The following is a 21,239-nucleotide window of genomic DNA, read 5'->3' on the forward strand; positions in this document are numbered from 1 at the left end:
CATTATAGCAAATACATTATGGGTCTGAATTAAAGGAGATACAATTAAAATGTAATTACATGTTTTAAATAAAATGTCCATAATATCTGCATTAATAGTGGAATGATCGTGTTTCACAATATTTCTAAACATAAAAATATATTCTCGATCTTCTATTGTGTTGTTGACTGAATGTTTGTTTATGTGTAACTCTGTGTTGTTGTTTTTGTCGAACTGCTTTGCTTTATCTTGGCCAGGTTGCAGTTGTAAATGAGAACTTGTTCTCAACTGGCCGACCTGGTTAAATAAAGGAGAAAAAAATAACACATAATAATACATAATAATGTAGGAGTAGTATAGACCTAGTCTGTTCATTATATACATCTACATGATGTATTGTTACACCATGTAGGAGCAGTATAGACCTAGTCTGTTCATTATATACATCTACATGATGTATTGTTACACCATGTAGGAGTAGTATAGACCTAGTCTGTTCATTATATACATCTACATGATGTATTGTTACACCATGTAGGAGCAGTATAGACCTAGTCTGTTCATTATATACATCTACATGATGTATTGTTACACCATGTAGGAGCAGTATGGACCTAGTCTGTTCATTATATACATCTACATGATGTACTGTTACACCATGTAGGAGCAGTATGGACCTAGTCTGTTCATTATATACATCTATATGATGTATTGGTACACCATGTAGGAGCAGTATAGACCTAGTCTGTTCATTATATACATATACATGATGTATTGTTACACCATGTAGGAGCAGTATAGACCTAGTCTGTTCATTATATACATCTATATGATGTATTGTTACACCATGTAGGAGCAGTATAGACCAAGTCTGTTCATTATATACATCTATATGATGTATTGTTACACCATGTAGGAGCAGTATAGACCTACAGTAGCTAGCTGCTAATTTAGATGTAGTATAACTTAATGAAACTGCCTTAAATATGCTGTGGTAAACATTTTTTATTCGCACTAACCAATCAACACATTCCTGTCTTTGTATGTCTCAATATAATAGTATTATTTAATTAAAATCATTTAAAATAATCTTTGTCTGAAAATAAAATATGATCCTCAACTGCGTTTCCCCTCCAGTCAGCAGACGGCGATGTGCGTCTTTCAGGCGACGCTGCAAGCGTGACGTATAATCTAGTGGACGGTTCTTCATAAACAGCTCGTCAACCACCCCGGTAGCTTGCTAGCCAACATAGCAGAAAGATTCAAGCTATTTATACGCTTTCGGTGTATATTAGCTACTGTGTGTTAGACACACGTAGGTCGTATCTACTTGTTAACCTATTTAATTTAATATTACGTTATTTTGTATTAGTCAACTATAGTAGCTGGCTGGTTAAATTAGCACTAGCCTAGTCGCTAATGATAGCTAGCTAGCTAACATCCCCGAACATGAGCTCCCTAAACATCTCCCCTCTTGTTAAAGAAGAGGTGATCTGCTGGACGGAGAAAGAAGCTCTGGGGCTGAACATTGTCGTGAAAGAGGAGAAGGAAGAAGACGACATCACAGTAAAACAAGAAGTAGAGGGTGAGGCTGTTACAGTGAAAGAAGAAGAGATAGACGTTTCAGTGAAAGAAGAGGAAGACGCGTTCAGAGTGAAAGAGGAGGAAGATGTTACAGTTAAAGAAGAGGATGAAGAGAAAGAGGCGGATGCAGTTTTTGGAATGAAGAAGGAAGGGGAGATTACTGTCACATTGAAAGATGAAGAGGAGGAGAAAGGAGATCTGAGTAACACCAGTAAGTACCGCCTTAAATGTGTTTTTTACTTTGGATATTCAGAGTTGGCTCGTCAATACCTCTTCAACGGAGTGCCCAGGATGATGACTGATATGTCTAGAATCAGACGACGTAGAGAACAAGCTACCCCTTGTTTTCTCTGTTCCGTTTCCAAAAAGTGACTTAACATATATATTTGAGAAGGGTCTATCTGCTGACCGCAGACTGGGGGGCACGGCATGTAGCGATTTTAATGTAGTGATGTTTTACTACACACCGTTCCCCCCAATAGTGCCATGTGAGAGTTGGGTTGGCTACACCAAAGATTATGGATATACTGACAAGATGTCTCTCCGCCCTAACAAGGGGAGTCGTTGTCCACAAAGCGGCACTGCGGGTTGTCTATCTCCCGCCTACCCTTTCTTTGGATTGGTGGATACATCTTATTATTGTAATCTATTGTTTATATTCTATGAGGGTTTTTGTCGTCAACCGCCTGTATTCAATGGAGAGAGATGCTAAGCTACTAGCTTGAATATGCACCGCCTGTATTCAATGGAGAGAGATGCTAAGCTACTAGCATGAATATGCATAGCGATCTGGAGACAAGTCCTATAGTGTTTTTATCAAAGTTGTCGGTACGTCACGTGTCCACAACTTAATCATTACGAAACTTCTTTCCACATTGGATTGATAATTGTTTTACTTGGATACAACCTACTGTAGCCTACTGGCATGACCTAGAGAGTTACAACCTACTGTAACCTACTGGCATGACCTAGAGAGATACAACCTACTGTAACCTACTGGCATGACCTAGAGAGTTACAACCTACTGTAGTCTACTGGCATGACCTAGAGAGTTACAACCTACTGTAGCATACTGGCATGACCTAGAGAGTTACAACCTACTGTAGTCTACTGGCATGACCTAGAGAGATACAACCTACTGTAGCATACTGGCTTGACCTGGAGTTACAACCTACTGTAACCTACGGGCATGACCTAGAGAGATACAACCTACTGTAGTGTACTGTAACCTACTGGCATGACCTAGAGAGGTACAACCTACTGTAACCTACGGGCATGACCTAGAGAGATACAACCTACTGTAACCTACTGGCATGACCTAGAGAGATACAACCTACTGTAACCTACTGGCATGACCTAGAGAGATACAACCTACTGTAACCTACTGGCATGACCTAGAGAGATACAACCTACTGTAACCCACTGGCTTGACCTAGAGAGCTAAAGTTGTTCAATTCCTGGATTTTAAATGAATATTTTCCAGTAATAATGATAATTTATGTCTTCCTATCCACATGTGGGATCCATCTCCTTTGTCGTTCCCTCTACACCAATAACAGACAACTACTATGAGTCTCCCAATCACGGCCTGATGTGATACAGCCTGGATTGGAACCAGGGACTGTAGTGACACCTCTTGCACTGAGATGCAGTTACTTAGACCGCTGCGTCCGTGTGTGTGTTTAACTTTTTAATTGTACTAGAATGTTAAAAGGCCGCTAAAAATTTAAATATCGGTTATCGGTATCGTTTTTGGGGCAAGGAAAATATTGGCCAAAAATGATATATCGGTGCATCCCATTATTCTAAAATTGATTATTATTTTTTAAATCCTCATCAATCACACACAATACCCCATAATGCCATCACAATACCCCATAATGCCATCACAATACCCCATAATGCAATCACAATACCCCTTAATGCCAAATCAAAAATAGGTTTAGATTTTTTGCAAATGTATTAAAACTATTCCCCAGGATAACTAGTCTCAGAGTAATGTAAGATCCCAGGATAACTAGTCTCGGAGTAATGTTAGATCCCAGGATAACTAGTCTCAGAGTAATGTTAGATCCCAGGATAACTAGTCTCAGAGTAATGTAAGTTTCAGATAGTTTTAACCCATTACAGTCTAAGACCTGTCTGGGGGGGAGGTTCTTCTAAGCTATATGGAATTGTTTTAAGATTTAAACAGCATGAAGGGCTTCCCCTGTATTGTACTGTTTTATAAGGTTATACCAAGGATCATTTTTCTATTTGATTTTGAATTGTAAGACCCGTGGAAGTATCAACAAAAAATATTTGTCCATACTGCTATAACCCATAGTAACACATTGGATAACATTCACAACATGGAACAACAGTAACCATAGTAACACATTGGATAATATTCACAACATGGAACACCAGTAACCATAGTAACACATTGGATAACATTCACAGCATGGAACAACAGTAACCATAGTAACACATTGGATAACATTCACAACATGGAACAACAGTAACCATAGTAACACATTGGATAACATTCACAACATGGAACAACAGTAACCATAGTAACACATTGGATAACATTCACAGCATGGAACAACAGTAACCATAGTAACACATTGGATAACATTCACAGCATGGAACAACAGTAACCATAGTAACACATTGGATAACATTCACAGCATGGAACAACAGTAACCATAGTAACACATTGGATAACATTCACAACATGGAACAACAGTAACCATAGTAACACATTGGATAACATTCACAGCATGGAATAACAGTAACCATAGTAACACATTGGATAACATTCACAACATGGAACAAGAGTAACCATAGTAACACATTGGATAACATTCACAACATGGAACAACAGTAACCATAGTAACATTGTTTCCCCCAGAACATCTAAAGGAAGTTTGTTCTGAAGTGTCTTTCTTATATCTAAGATATGTAAAAAATTATATCTATTTTTTTTTACATGTCTTTAAGTCTTTAACCCCCTTTAAGTCTTTAACTCTCTCTCTCTCTCTCTCTCTCTCTTTCTCTTTCTCTTTCTCTTTCTCTTTCTCTTTCTCTTTTCTCTTCTCTCTAATGATTTTTCTTCTGAACAGAACACTGGCTTTTATATCTTCAGGTGGCAATAGTAATTAGAATCAGCTGTTTCTTGACGAGGGGGCGGGGTCAGCTCTCCAATCATCAATTAGCCATTGAGTCGACCAATCAGCTGGTTGGGGAGAACTCAGGAAGCAATCTCCTGAAACACACACACACTCAAATACAAACCACAACACAGAAACTGGGGAACGTAACACTCAGGTAGTGCAGCTCATCCAGGATGGCACATCAATGCGAGTTGTGGCAAGAAGGTTTGCTGTGTCTGTCAGCGTAGTGTCCAGAGCATGGAGGCGCTACCAGGAGACAGGCCAGTACATCAGGAGACATGGAGGAGGCCGTAGGAGGGGAACAACCCAGCAGCAGGACCGCTACCTCCGCCTTTGTGCAAGAAGGAGCAGGAGGAGCACTGCCAGAGCCCTGCAAAATGACCTCCAGCAGGCCACAAATGTGCATGTGTCTGCTCAAAACGGTCAGAAACAGACTCCATGAGGGTGGTATGAGGGCCCGACGTCCACAGGTGGGGGTTGTGCTTACAGCCCAACACCGTGCAGGACGTTTGGCATTTGCCAGAGAACACCAAGATTGGCAAATTCGCCACTGGCGCCCTGTGCTCTTCACAGATGAAAACAGGTTCACACTGAGCACATGTGACAGACGTGACAGAGTCTGGAGACGCTGTGGAGAACGTTCTGCTGCCTGCAATATCCTCAACATCCTGCTGCCAGTCCAGGTCTGGGAGGAGATCCCTCAGGAGACCATCCGCCACCTCAACCTCATCAGGAGCATGCCCAGGTGTTGTAGGGAGGTCATACAGGCACGCGGAGGCCACACACACTACTGAGCCTCATTTTGAATTGTTTTAAGGACATTACATCAAAGTTGGATCAGTCTGTAGTGTAGTTTTCCACTTTAATTTTGAGTGTGACTCCAAATCCAGACCTCCATGGGTTGATAAATTTGATTTCCATTGATAATTTTTGTGTGATTTTGTTGTCAGCACATTCAACTATGTAAAGAAACAAGTATTTAATAAGAATAGTTCATTCATTCAGATCTAGGATGTGTTATTTTAGTGTTCCCTTTATTTTTTTGAGCAGTGTAGTATATACATATAGATATATATACAGATATATAGTCTGTTCAACCTCTCTTTCGTATCGTCCGAGATTCCTAAAGATTGTACAGCTGCCGCGGTCATTCCCCTGTTCAAAGGATGTGACACTCTAGACCCAAACCTACAGACCTTTATCTATTCTACCCTGCCGTTCTAAAGTCTTCGAAAGCCAAGTATAACAGATCACTGACCATGTCGAATCCCACCGTACCTTCTCCGCTGTGCAATCCAGTTTCCGAGCTGGTCACGGGTGCACCTCAGCCTCGCTCAAGGTACTAAACGATATCATAACCGCCATCGATAAAAGACAGTACTGTGCAGCCGTCTTCATCGACCTGGCCAGGTCTTTCGACTCTGTCAATCACCGTATTCTAATCAGCAGACTCAACAGCCGATAAGAGCAACCGATCAATCAACAACCGATCGCTGCCCACACCCGCCCGACTAGCATCACTACTCTGGACGGTTCTGACTTTGAATATGTGGACAACTACAATACCTAGGTGTCTGGTTAGACTATAAACTCTCCTTCCAGACTAATATTAACCTCTAACGCCTACCAAACCCGGATCCGGGAACCCCCCCATCACAAAAGCTGACTAGCATAGCCTAGCCTAAAGCCACAGGGATATCATATAATAAAATGTTCATGAAATCACAAGTCCAAGACACCAAATGAAAGATACACATCTTGTGAATAAAGCCATCATTTCTGATTTTTAAAATGTTTTACAGGGAAGACAAAATATGTAAATCTATTAGCTAACCACGTTAGCAAAAGACACCACTCCCATACTCCACCATTTTGTACTCCATCAGCAGCTATCACAAATTCGACCAAATAAAGATATAAATAGCCACTAACCAAGAAACAACCTCATCAGATGACAGTCTGATAACATATTTATTGTATAGCATAGGTTTTGTTAGAAAAATGTGCATATTTCAGGTATAAATCATAGTTTACCATTGCAGCCACCATCACAACTCTCACTAAAACGACTAGAATAACTACAGAGACCATCGTGTATTAGCTAATTACTCATCATAAAACATTTCTTAAAAATACACAGCGTGCAGCAGATGAAAGACACAGATCTTGTGAATCAAGACAATATTTCAGATTTTCTAAGTGTTTTACAGCGAAAACACAATATAGCGTTATATTAGCTTAGCACAATAGCAAACATTACAACAGCATTGATTCAAGCCAAACATAGCAATAACGTATAAACCACCAAATATATTAATTTTTTCACTAACCTTCTCAGAATTCTTCAGATGACAGTCCTGTAACATCATATTACACAATGCATATAGAGCATATTTAGCGGCACAAATCGTGTTATACAATGAGAAAAGTAGCCAAGCTGCCCAGAAAATGGCAGGAGAAATCTTTGAAGAGGCACCTAATCTAATCAGTAACTATTCCAAAACTTGACTAAAAAATACAGGTTGGACAGCAATTGAAAGACAAATTAGTTCTTAATGCAATCGCTGAATTACATTTTTAAAATTAACCTTACTGCGCAATACAGGCTGCGATAACGCACGGCTACACTGCAAGAAATGGCGTCTTATGCATTTGACATTTTTCAACAGAACAATGTATTATCAGCATAAATAGTTCTTACTTTTCGATGAACTCTCATCAGAATCTTGGGAAAGGTGTCCATTGTCAAAAAGAATCGTTGATAGGGTTGGAGAACGTCCTCTTCAGAGTTGCAATTAGCAGTAAACATTAGCACGAAAGAGAGAGATACCCACATTCCTACAGCGCCAAGGAAATAAATACCCGAAAATCGCGATATACTGACATAAACTGAAATAATTCGGTTCAAAATAACAACATTACGATGTCTTCAACACCTATATCGAATTAAAACACAGCCGGAAATGTCTGAGATCTATAACCGATGGTTCCAAAAGAACGTCCCCAGGTCCTCAATGCGCCCGAGCGAAGGTGGAAAGAATCAGCCACCTCGTTCCCAATCAATTTATAAACTTTGGGAACTACGTAGAGACGCCATTTCAAGACTCCCTATTCGCTAACAACCAGGGGAAGGCGTATGCAGTGCATCTCAACCAATAGAAGACAGTCAGAGTTATCCACAGGTCTGGGAACAGCAAGCAGATTTCACCATTTTCAAATCCTCATAGGAGAATTGCTCTAAGTCTAGTTCTGTTTCACTTACAGACATAATTCAAACGGTTTTAGAAACTAGAGAGTGTTTTCTATCCAATAGTAATAATAATATGCATATTGTACGAGCAAGAATTGAGTACGAGGCAGTTTAATTTGGAAACGAATTTGTACTCTGTCGAAATGGCACGCCCCTAGTGGCAAGAAGTGAAGCATTTCCAATCCAAAATGAAATCTAGAATTGGCTTCCTATTTCACAACAAAGCCTCCTTCACTCACACTGCCAAACATACCCTCGTAAAACTGACTATCCTACCGATCCTTGACTTCGGCGATTTCATTTTCAAAATAGCCTCCAACACTCTACACAGCAAACTGGATGCAGTCTATCACAGTGCCATCCGTTTTGTCACAAAAGCCCCATATACCACTGCTCTCGTCGGCTGGCCCTCGCTACATATTCGTCGCCAAACCCACTGGCTCCAGGTCATCTATGAGTCTTTGCTAGGCCGCCTTAACTCAGATCACTGGTCACCATAGCAACACCCACCCATAGCACGCGCTCCAGGAAGTATATCTCACTGGTCATCCACAAAGCCAACACCTACTTTGGCCACCTTTCCTTCCAGTTCTCTGCTGCCAATGACTGGAATGAAATGCAAAAATTGCTGAAGTTGGAGACATATATCTCCCTCACTAACTTTAAACATCAGCTATCTGAGCAGCTTACCGATCGCTGCAGCTGTACACAGCCCATCTGTAAATAGCCCATCCAACTACCTCATCCCCATGTTTTTATTAACTTTTTTTCTCTCTTTTGCTCACACCAGTATCTCTACTTGCACATCATCATCTGCACATCTATCACTCCAGTGTTAATATGCTAAATTGTAATTACTTCGCTACTATGGCCTATTTATTGCCTTACCTCCTTACTCCATTTGCACACACTGTATATAGATTTTTCTGTTGTGTTATTGACTGTACGTTTGTTTGAGGTTACTCCCCTGAGTTTTCCCCCATTCACTGCACTTGCTTTATCTTGGCAGGTCGCAGTTGTAAATGAGAACTTGTTCTCGACTGGCCTACCTGGTTAAAAAAAGGTGAAATACAAAGAAATCTTAACTTTATTAGCAACAACAAATGGATACTGTCATTAACACAGTTCTTAATACTGTAGCAAACATTATATTAAACATAATATTAAGCAGGACATTCAATCGAGCCTTACAATTATAATCCAAAGTAGTGTGAAATGTACTAATAAGCAACCTGGAAATAGAGGTTACTACCCTGAGTTTTCCCCCATTCACATTCAGAATACATTGTGAAAAACTAAAAGCTTTGCTCACCATTTTTGCTCCAGATATACTACATCCATTACTATCAGTTTCCTCATTAGCAGTGAGGTGTTTCTGCAATCAAATTGTGTGCGCATCGCCCTTGTGCCGCAGTTTTATTAAACACAGAAAGGGGCCTATATTGGAGACCAAATGTAAATGAGAACTTGTTCTCAACTGGCCTACCTGGTTAATGACAGTATACATTTGGGTGTTGCTAATAAAGTTAAGATTTCTTTGTATTTCACCTTTATTTAACGCGGTTCTTCAATAATTACACATAATTCTTAATACTGTAGCAAACATTTATATTAAGCAGGACATTCAAACGAGCCTTACAATTATAATCCAAAGTAGTGTGAAATGTACTCACAATCAACCTGGAAATAGAGGTTACTCCCCTGAGTTTTCCCCCATTCACATTCAGAATACATTGTGAAAAACTAAAAGCTTTGCTCACCATTTTTGCTCCAGGCAGATATACTACATCCATAACTTGTGGTTTCCTCATTAGCAGATATACTACATCCATTGCTATCGGTTTCCTCATTAGCAGGGAGGTGTTTCTGCAATCAAATTGTGTGCGCATCGCCCTCGTGCCGCAATTTTATTAAACACAGAAAGGGGCTTATATTGGAGACCAAAAGTCGTCTGGCACACTGCTTAGAGTTTCAACAACATGAAAAACTTATTCCTAGTCTACAATCATCGATGTTACTACTAAAACATGACTATTCTTGCTCATTTTAAGACAATTGTCAAATAATTTTTACATTCATTACAGATGTCAATTGTTGTACAACATCATGGCTACGCTGTTGGCATCACCTTTTACAGTGGATTTCCGCTGTTGTGGGCCTTTAATCATCTGACTTTGTTGTTCACACAGGAGAGATACGGGACTATTGTGGATCCTCTGGGGAGCCTCAACAACCTCATGATGTTGACGAGGCAGAGAAGAGTCTCTCCAGATCAGAACGCCTCAAGAAACACCAGCAGAGATCCACAGGGAAGAGAACTCACTGCTGCTCTGACTGTGGGAAGAGATTCACCTCATCAGGCATTAAAATTCATCAGAAAACACACACAGGAGAGAAACCTTATAGCTGTGTTCAATGTGGGAAGAGTTTTCGTCTATCTGGAGATCTGACAGTGCACCAGAGAACACACACAGGAGAGAAACCTTATTGCTGTGATCAATGTGGGAAAAGTTTTACTACATCTGGCTCTCTGACAGTGCACCAGAGAATACACACTGGAGAGAAATCTTGTAGCTGTGGTCAATGTGGGAAGAGTTTTGGTCGATCTAGCTCTCTGACAGTGCACCAGAGAACACACACAGGAGAGAAATCGTATAGCTGTGGTCAATGTGGGAAGAGTTTTTTTACATCTAGCAATCTGACTATACACCAGAGAACACACACAGGAGAAAAACCGTATAGCTGTGATGAATGTGGGAGCAGTTTTGTTACATCTAGCAGTCTGACTATACACCAGAGAACACACACAGGAGAGAAACCTTATAGCTGTGTTCAATGTGGGAAGAGTTTTTGTCAATCTAGTGAACTGACAGTGCACCAGAGAACACACACAGGAGAGAAACCTTATAGCTGTGATCAATGTGGGAAGAGTTTTTGTCAATCTAGTGATCTGACAGTGCACCAGAGAACACACACAGGAGAGAAACCTTATAGTTGTGGTCAATGTGGGAAGAGTTTTACTACATCTGGCTCTCTGACTTTACACCAGAGAACACACACAGGAGAGAAACCTTATAGCTGTGGTCAATGTGGGAAGAGTTTTTGTCAATCTAGTGAACTGACAGTGCATCAGAGAACACACACAGGAGAGAAACCGTATAGCTGTGATCAATGTGGGAAGAGTTTTACTAGATCTGGCCATCTGACATTACACCAGAGAACACACACAGGAGAGACACCTTATAGCTGTGATCAATGTGGGAAGAGTTTTACTACTTCTGGCTATCTGACTATACACCAGAGAACACACACAGGAGATAAACCTTATAGCTGTGATCAATGTGGGAAGAGTTTTAGTCAATCTAGCTCTCTGACAGTGCACCAGAGAACACACACAGGAAAGAAACCGTATAGCTGTGATCAATGTGGGAAAAGTTTTTGTCAATCTAGCTATCTGACAGTGCACCAGAGAACACACACAGGAGATAAACCTTATAGCTGTGGTCAATGTGGGAAGAGTTTTGTTCAATCTAGCTATCTGACAGTGCACCAGAGAACACACACTGGAGAGAAACCTTATAGCTGTGTTCAATGTGGGAAGAGTTTTCGTCTATCTGGAGATCTGACAGTGCACCAGAGAACACACACAGGAGAGAAACCTTATAGCTTTGACCAGAGGTAATCTGATAAAAGATCCCTGATCTAAACATCAGAAAATACATGAAGCAGTTGTTTCATGATATCAATGAAATGATGTCACAATGTAGAATGTTTTAACGTTATAGTAGGAGTATTTTAATGATGTCACAATGTAGAAGCCTAAATGTTTGTCCCCTGTTCTATTAATTTCAACATGATATGGATATTAGCCTCAGGGGGAAAATCCAGGCTCTGAATTGGAAGAGTACTATTTATGAGATTTAACAAAAAGTGAATAACACAAAAAGAGCTGTGTTACACTTACCATGTTGGTGACCCACTTGAATCAAAATGCAACACTTCAAAATGTAGCAATCTGTTTTCTACAAATTGTCCTCTAACCAGGGATGTTCACATTATTCCCAGGTTCCGTGTGGTTTTTGAGTTGTTAGTTTTAACAGGACGTGCAACCTCATCTCCCTCCTCTCGGCACAATTGATTTCAACATGATATTGATGAGTTATGACAAATAAGTGTTGTGTTCCTTTGTTTAGCGACCCCTAAATTTAAATGCATCACTCCAAAATGTAGCTGACTGTCTTCTGCAGGTTGTCCTCTAACCATTGAGCTAAAAGATATCTCCCATTTCCATGTTTTTTTGTTGTTGTTAGTTTCAACAGCACGTACAGCCTGATTTCCCCCCTAATCGATATCAGTGATTTATTGCTACTTGTCAAAACAACAGTGTTTTTGGTGCTTGTGCAGTTTATAAGGAGCTTGTTTTAAAAATACAAGTAATATGATTATTGTGGCAGATGTTTGTGTAAATAGCACATTTTATATTTAGGTTTTCAATATATCAGAAACTGTTTCTGCACATTGGTTATTGATTTGGACACGTTAAAACTGTGTTTTGACATTGGGGGTATCCCACCTAGCAACATGTCTTTGAAAAGAAGATGTATTCTTTCAGTTGTGGTTGAAAGTGATAGTTGAAAATATGTATTTTCATGTCTTTTTTTTTTTTTTTACTTGAAAACAACTTCATTTCAATGTACTTTCAGGTAGCATAGTGGTTAGAGCGTTGGGCCAGTAATCGAAAGGTTGCTGGATCGAATCCCTGAGCTGACAAGGTAAAAATGTCGTTTTGCCCCCGAACAAGTCAGTTAACCCACTGTTCCCCGGTAGGCCGTCATTGTAAATAAGAATTTGTTCTTAGCTGACTTGCCTAGTTAAATAAAGGTGAAGAAATAATATATATATATATATATATATATATATATATATATATATATATATATATATATATATATATGGACGCAGAATAATAATCAATCGTCTATGATCAATTTTTTTTTACATTTCCTGCATCAGTTAAATAAAAAGTGGACGAGAGTTCTAGAAGCTAGTGAGTTTTAGGAAGACGAGAGTTCTAGAAGCTAGTGAGTTTTAGGAAGAAGAGAGTTCTAGAAGCTAGTGGAGTTTAGGATTCTATAGAATGAAAAATTGGGGTGAAAAATTATGTATTTTATTATTTAGTAATAAGTGTTTTTTTCTTGTTTTTAATTGTTGACAGCCAGTAGACACCATGTATATATTGGTGAAGGTGAAGCATTGTAGTTGATTATAATGTGAAATGGAAGTTGTTTTCTGTTGGTGGTGAGTGAATTTGTCCATCAAAAATATAGGATATATTTGTTGTCTTAAGGGGGAAGGTGTTACAGGCTTTGGTTTTTCCATTTATGTTTTGAGGTTGGACTTTAGCACGTATAGCTCGTCAGCACGTAGGACGCACTGATTGGTGTCACCTCGTTAGTCAGTATGTGTTACACCTGTGCTGGCTTGTCCATCTCGTTAGTGGGAAGGTGTTTCACCTGAGCTGGTCCAGGTTCTATTTAAGAGTGTCTGGCCCAGTGCTCCAGTTGTCTTGATAGATGTGGAGAGTCAACACCTTTAGTTGCTCCAGCTTTTTGGTTTGCTTTCTGTCTTTAAGTTTGTTGTGGGTTTTTATATTGTTTGCCTCTTCTTGGGCAGATTTAGTGGGTCTCATGGGTGGTGTCTTTTAGGTCCCAGTTGTTGTTACTAGTCAACTTTCAGTGGACACCCCCATAGTGTCTTTGAGAATCCCTCCTAAAAAACAAGCTTATATTTTGGGTTGGATATTGCATCCAATTAGTGTTTTAATCAATGGACTTTCCTTTGAATGCTCATTGGTCTTTCAGTTGTTAATCTTCTGTTTTTTTTATCCTGTTATTTTTGTGCACTAAATATTTCTGTTTATTTTCATTGTTTTCTCCTGTGAAGCCATTGTGTTGCATCCATGTCTGAAATGTGCTGTATAAATAAGCTTGATTTGATTTTAAGAAATGAACCCAATGACTGACCAATCAACAGACTCTTGGTCCATCTTAGTATGAAAATCAGTATCAATCCCACTTTTCAAGCCTGCTGAAGGCGTGGTGGAGTGGTAAACACCACCCCCGGCTCTACCAGGGGCTTGAGGTGGTCTCCCACAGCTCTGCTTATGTCATGTTCTGTGGCCTTGCCGTTCCATTTCTTGACTGCCCCTGCAACACAGAAACACATTTAGTCATATTATATAAAACACTCAAAGTAATGGATATGGAGCATCTATGGCCTCAGTTACACCTGGCACCTAAATGTGACTTCTGTCATCTGATCACTCCAAGCTGAATTAGGTTCAGATCTACCAGGATGGGCCTTTGACAGTCTGGATGCAGTCAGGTCACCACATATAAATAAGCAATGTAAAGAGATGCGGTGAATGAGTGGGGAAAAGTACATTCTATACAAATGACCTTCATAATAACAATCAACTAATGTGTGTGCCTGAGGGGAAATTAACTTTCCTACTGCCAAAATGGGTGAGAAATTACACAAAAACCAGCGGACAATTTGCACTGCTGCTGAAAAACATCTCCACAGCATGATGTTGCCATGACCACCGCTTCACCGGGATGGTACCGATTTTCTCCAGACATGACACATGACATTCAGGCCAAAGAGTTGGTTTAATCAGACCAGAGAACCTTGTTTCTCATGGTTAGAGTCCTTTAGGTGCCTTTTGGCAAACTCCAAGCGAGCTGTCATGTGCCTTTTACTGAGGAGTAGCTTCCGTCTGGTCTCTACCATAAAGGCCTGATTTGTTGAAGTGCTGCAGAGATGATTGTCCTTCTGGAAGGTTCTCCCATCTCCACAGAGGAACTCTGGAGCTCTGTCAGAGTGACCATCGAGTTTTTGGTCACCTCCTTGACCAAGGCCCTTCTCCCCCGATTTCTCCGTTTGGCCGGGCGGCCAGCTCTAGGAAGAGTAATGGTGGTTCCTAACTTATTCCAGTTAAGAATGAGGGCGGACACTGTGTTCTTGGGGACCTTCAATGCTGCATACATTTTTTGGTACCTTTTCTCCAGATCTGTGCCTCAACACATTCTTGTCTCAGAGCTCTACGGACAATTCCTTTGACCTCATGGCTTGGTTTTTGCTCTGACGTGTGTCGTGGCAGAATCAGATTTAGCTAGGTAACATAGATAGATAAGATGTTATTTTCATCATATGCTTGTGAGATACTTGTCATTAGAATCTTCTGAGCTAGGGATTAGTAACTTGGGCTCTGTCTCAGAGCTCTACGGACAATTCCTTTGACCTCATGGCTTGGTTTTTGCTTGTGAGATACTTGTCATTAGAATCTTCTGAGCTAGGGATTGGTAACTTGGTACCAGAGAGGGGAGAGGTCAGGTTTGTCTTCATAAGTCAATGTATATGTTAAACCATTTGGTGCTAAGTAGAATATCAGAAGGGGAGGAGGACAGTTGTTTTCTTATGGGAACGTTGTTTTCTTATGGGAACGTGTCTGTAACTATTCCTAAACCATGTGACGTGATGGAGTTATTAATTGGGGAACCAGTTAGTTATCTCATACAATGTCTGTACGCCAGTCACTCCCTACTTTTCTCATAGGGGGAAGGAGTTTGGCAGTGTTTGGAACCATTGTATTTCCCCTCTGAGGTTGCCCTTATCTTGACCTAGTATTTGACCTAAGAGGCTCACTGTCTGATTTTGAGTTTGTCCAGGTTTGGGAGTATCTAGAAATGACAATTGATATATGCCATTGGATGAGGTAATGTTTTGGTAGACAGTGAAGTATCAAGCATGAGATTTAAACCTTGTCTTGGGAGATCAAACTGAACGATGATTTATAGCTGATGCTGTCTAGCGATAGGATACTCCTCTTTCGGGTAAAGGATTCTTTGTAAGTTGAGAGGGGTGTATCTTGGCTATAAATGAAACTAATAATTGTTTTGTAAGCACTCTCAGAGAATTCATTTATATACACTGAATTGATCTGAGAGTCATTAAAGGGCTTTGGTGAAGCTTGTATATATATTAAAGATGGAATATATAATTTAACTCTGACTTGTGTGTGGTGTGCTCTCTCTCTCTCTCTTTATTGAGTAATACAGGAAATTACCACGACACTTGCACTGTAAACTGTGGGACTTTATATAGACAGGTGTGTGCCTCTCCAAATCATGTCTAATCAATTGAATTTACCACAAGTGGACTCCAATCAAGCTGGAGAAACATCTCAAGGATGATCAATGGAATCAGGATGCATCTGAGCTCCATTTCGAGTCTCATAGCAAAGGGTCTGAATACTTAAGTAAATACATTTGCAAAAATGTTTCCAAACCTGTTTTTGGTTTGTCATTATGGGGTATTGTGATGTCATTGTGGGGTATTGTGTGTAGATTGATGAGGGGGAAAATATTCAATTTTAGAATAAGGCTGTAAAGTAACTGAATGTGGAGAAAGTGAAGGGGTCTGAATACTTAACGAATGCACTGTATACAGCTGGCAGAGTTTTCTACCTCTGGCAGAGTTTTCTACCATTGGCAGTTTTGTACACAGTCACGTGATACGTGGTATAGAAAAGTCCAATCTTAGGAGAGTACACGGGAGGCACTATACTGTGTGTCTGCAGGTGTCTATCTGGTCAAAACCACTGATACAGGTGCCCCTCCACCCTCTGGTGGGATGGATCATGTCTACAGAGAAACCTAGATTCAAATACTTAGATGTGTGTGTATTGGGTTGTGAAATTGTTAGATATTACTTGTTAGATATTACTGCACTGTCGGAGCTAGAAACACAAGCATTTCACTACACCCTCAATAACATCTGCTAAACAGGTCTATGTGACCAATAAAATGTGATTTTGATTTTAAATAAACGTCCTAATTATCAAAGGTGCTTTTGGCTGGGGTCAAAATGACTCCAAAGGATTTGAATTTGTTAAAAGTCCATATTGATACAGAAACACTAAACCATGATTTAGATTTAATAAGAACAAGTTGATTGACAAAGTCATTAAAAAATGGAAGAATTGAATAAACCACATTTTGGCTATGATCAAAGATATGCCTCTGGGGTCAAAATGATCCATGTCAGAAGTATGGTTCAATGCAAATATGTAGTGGGTGTAAAGTTTGTTTTAAACTCTCAGTCATTAAACACGAATCAATCAACACATGCTTCTCTTTGAACGACTTTATATAATATTAAACTTTTATGAAATAAATGAAAAATAAACGTTTGCTTCCTCAACTGCGTTTCCCACTCCAGTCAGCAGATGGCGATGTGCGTCTTTTAGGTTCAGGCGACGCTGCCAGTGTGACGTATAATCTAGTGGACGGGACGCTCCTTCAACAACAACAGCTAGCCAGACACCTCCGTAACTTTCTAGCAAACACAGCTACAATATTCACGCTCTTTACACTGTTTTGGTGTATATTAGTCGCTGTGTATTAAACACACTTCTGTCGTATGTACTTGTTGGCCCATTTAATTATATATTTACGTTATTTGTCAGCTAGCTTGTTTGCTAAGTTAGCTTAGAACTAGGCTATTCGCTAACTAGCTAACATCTCCGATCATGAGTTCACTAAGCTACTCTCCTGATAAAGAAGAAGAGGTCTGCTGGACGGAGAAAGAAGCTTTCGTCAAAGAGGAGGAGGCTGTTACAATACAAATACAAGTAGAGGGTGAGGCTGTTACTGTGAAAGAAGAAGAGGAAGACGTTTCAGTGAATGACGAGGAAGACGCGTTCAGAGTGAAAGAGGAAGATGTTACAGTAAAAGACGAGGAGGAAGAGAAAGAGGAGGATGCCGTTTTTGGAGTGAAGGAGGAGGAGGGGGAGATTACTGTCACATTGGAGGAAGAAGAGGAGGTTGGAGATCCGTTTAACACCAGTAAGTACAGTCTCTGCTGTCGTTGAACCAATATGCAGTAAAGGGGTTCTACACTTTAATGTTGTTCTGTAGAAATGGCTGAAGCTACACTGTAACGTGTAGATCAAGAGTGGACTACAACAAAACGTTAACAATTGATCAAATGCATCCAATGACAATGCCTGAAATACTGTAGTCCTCAATATCTCCTATTAGATTAGCCCAATATGTAGTCTTAAAGGGGCAATCAGCAGCTGTTTCATCCATTTTGGGACATATACATTAATGATATGTACCCATTGTTTCTTTAAGCTCATGAGGCATTTGTAAGTGAATTCTTAGTTCAACTATCGTACCCCATCAGAACCCAAAATATAAGCTTTTTTTTACTCCAATGTTCGTCAGTAAATATAAACGAACACGGTATATCCTCAAAACATGGTTAAAATTATAATGTTGATATCATGGATAGTTTCTCCAGCCCCACCCCTCAGCTTTTTACTGAAACGGGCAGGGAGTACACTTTGTTATTGTTTCTACTGCTGATTGCTGCCCCCGTTACTCCTCAAGGTCCAAGGACTGTATGTTATTTTCGGAGGTAGACTGGCTCTGGCAGCTAAAATAGTCTAATATTCCATCTAAATGTGAATCCATTCTCAATTGCGATACATTTCTAGAAACATAAATCGCTGTACTTTCATATCAATTCAGAATCATTTCACACAATACTTTCATATCACATCAAAATAAGTAACCAGTCGCAACGCCCCAAACGGTAAACCAAATTAGTTTCTCGTCATTTCTCCTTCCTTTAGGCTTCTTTTTCTTCTTTGGACTTTATATGGCGGTTGGCAACCAACTTTAAGGTGCATTACCAGCATCAACTGGACTGGAGTGTGGACCTCAGTTCATCTTTCAATCACCCATGTGGGTATATACCAAGACAGTCATGAAGAGGGCACAACAAAACCTTTTCCCCCTCAGGAGACTGAAAAGATTTGGCATGGGTCCCCAGATCCTCAAAAGGTAATACAGCTGCACCATCGAGAGCATCCTGACCGGTTGCATCACCGCCTGGTATGGAAACTGCTCGGAATTTGACCGTAAGGCGCTACAGAGTGTAGTGCGAACAGCCCAGTACATCACTGTGGCCAAGCTTCCTGCCATCCAGGACCTATATAATAGGCGGTGTCAGAGGAAACCCCACAAAATTGTCAGAGGCTCCAGTCACCCAAGTCATTGACTGTTTTCTCTGCTACCGCATGGCAAGCAGTACCGGATCGCCAAGTCTAGGACCAAAAGCCTCCTCAACAGCTTCTACCCCCAAGCCATAAGAATGCTGAAAAATTCATAAAATCGCCACCGGACAATTTACATTGAACCCCCCCCACCCCCCTCCATTTTGGTGCACTGCTGCTACTCACTGGTTGTTTGTTACCTATGCATAGTCACTACACTCCCCTACCTTCATGTACAGATTACCTCAACTAGCCTGTAACCCCCGCGCACTGACTCAGTACCGGTGCCCCCTGTATATAGCCTCCACACTGACTCTGTACCGGTGCCCCCTGTATATAGCCTCCACACTGACTCGGTACCGGTGCCCCCCTGTATATAGCCTCCACACTGACTCGGTACCGGTGCCCCCTGTATATAACCTCCACACTGACTCGGTACCGGTGCCCCCTGTATATAGCCTCCACACTGACTCGGTACCGGTGCCCCCTGTATATAGCCTCCACACTGACTCGGTACCAGTGCCCCCTGTATATAACCTCCACACTGACTCGGTACCGGTGCCCCCCTGTATATAGCCTCCACACTGACTCGGTACCGGTGCCCCCTGTATATAGCCTCCACACTGACTCGGTACCGGTGCCCCCTGTATATAGCCTCCACACTGACTCGGTACCGGTGCCCCCTGTATATAACCTCCACACTGACTCGGTACCGGTGCCCCCTGTATATAGCCTCCACACTGACTCAGTACCGGTGCCCCCTGTATATAACCTCCACACTGACTCGGTACCGGTGCCCCCTGTATATAGCCTCCACACTGACTCAGTACCGGTGCCCCCTGTATATAACCTCCACACTGACTCAGTACCGGTGCCCCCTGTATATAACCTCCACACTGACTCAGTACCGGTGCCCCCTGTATATAGCCTCCACACTGACTCGGTACCGGTGCCCCCTGTATATAACCTCCACACTGACTCGGTCCGGTGCCCCCCTGTATATAGCCTCCAGACTGACTCGGTACCAGTGCCCCCTGTATATAGCCTCCACATTGACTGTACCGGTGCCCCCTGTATATAGCCTTAGCGGATGTTAATGGTCACATACACATGGTTAGCAGATGTTAATGGTCACATACACATGGTTAGCGGATGTTAATGGTCACATACACATGGTTAGCGGATGTTAATGGTCACATACACATGGTTAGCGGATGTTAATGGTCACATACACATGGTTAGCAGATGTTAATGGTCACATACACATGGTTAGCGGATGTTAATGGTCACATACACATGGTTAGCAGATGTTATTGGTCACATACACATGGTTAGCAGATGTTAATGGTCACATACACATGGTTAGCGGATGTTAATGGTCACATACACATGGTTAGCGGATGTTAATGGTCACATACACATGGTTAGCGGATGTTAATGGTCACATACACATGGTTAGCAGATGTTAATGGTCACATACACATGGTTAGCGGATGTTAATGGTCACATACACATGGTTAGCAGATGTTATTGGTCACATACACATGGTTAGCAGATGTTAATGGTCACATACACATGGTTAGCGGATGTTAATGGTCACATACACATGGTTAGCGGATGTTAATGGTCACATACACATGGTTAGCGGATGTTATTGGTCACATGGTTAGCGGATCTTATTGGTCACATACACATGGTTAGGGGATGTTAATGGTCACATACACATGGTTAGCGGATGTTAATGGTCACATACACATGGTTAGCGGATGTTATTGGTCACATGGTTAGCGGATCTTATTGGTCACATACACATGGTTAGCGGATGTTAATTGTCACATACACATGGTTAGCGGATGTTAATGGTCACATACACATGGTTAGCGGATGTTATTGGTCACATGGTTAGCGGATCTTATTGGTCACATACACATGGTTAGCGGATGTTAATGGTCACATACACATGGTTAGCGGATGTTAATGGTCACATACACATGGTTAGCAGATGTTAATGGTCACATACACATGGTTAGCAGATGTTAATGGTCACATACACATGGTTAGCGGATGTTAATGGTCACATACACATGGTTAGCGGATGTTAATGGTCACATACACATGGTTAGCGGATGTTAATGGTCACATA

General features: G+C 41.0%; 2 protein-coding genes across 2 annotated transcripts in view; one reads left to right on the plus strand and one right to left on the minus strand.

The window, feature by feature from the left end:
- LOC129842682 (zinc finger protein OZF-like) overlaps positions 1-21,239 on the minus strand; it is a 187,224-nt gene that overhangs the window by 108,310 nt on the left and 57,675 nt on the right. The window lies entirely within an intron of this gene.
- Positions 1,204-16,038, plus strand: LOC129842681 (zinc finger protein ZFP2-like). Its single transcript, XM_055911307.1, has 2 exons — positions 1,204-1,774; positions 10,161-16,038. Exons 1-2 carry the CDS (start codon positions 1,429-1,431, stop codon positions 11,651-11,653), a joined length of 1,839 nt encoding a protein of 612 aa, XP_055767282.1. The 5' UTR covers positions 1,204-1,428; the 3' UTR covers positions 11,654-16,038.

This window comes from Salvelinus fontinalis, unplaced genomic scaffold, assembly GCF_029448725.1.
Source record: "Salvelinus fontinalis isolate EN_2023a unplaced genomic scaffold, ASM2944872v1 scaffold_0061, whole genome shotgun sequence".
NCBI lineage: Eukaryota > Metazoa > Chordata > Actinopteri > Salmoniformes > Salmonidae > Salvelinus > Salvelinus fontinalis.

Bases quoted from the DNA above. Each gene is read 5' to 3' on its own strand.
- LOC129842681 (XM_055911307.1), top strand. From the start codon at position 1,429: ATGAGCTCCCTAAACATCTCCCCTCTTGTTAAAGAAGAGGTGATCTGC. The intron at 1,775-10,160 runs GTAAGTACCGCC...TTGTTCACACAG, and splicing joins AGGAGATCTGAGTAACACCA to GAGAGATACGGGACTATTGT.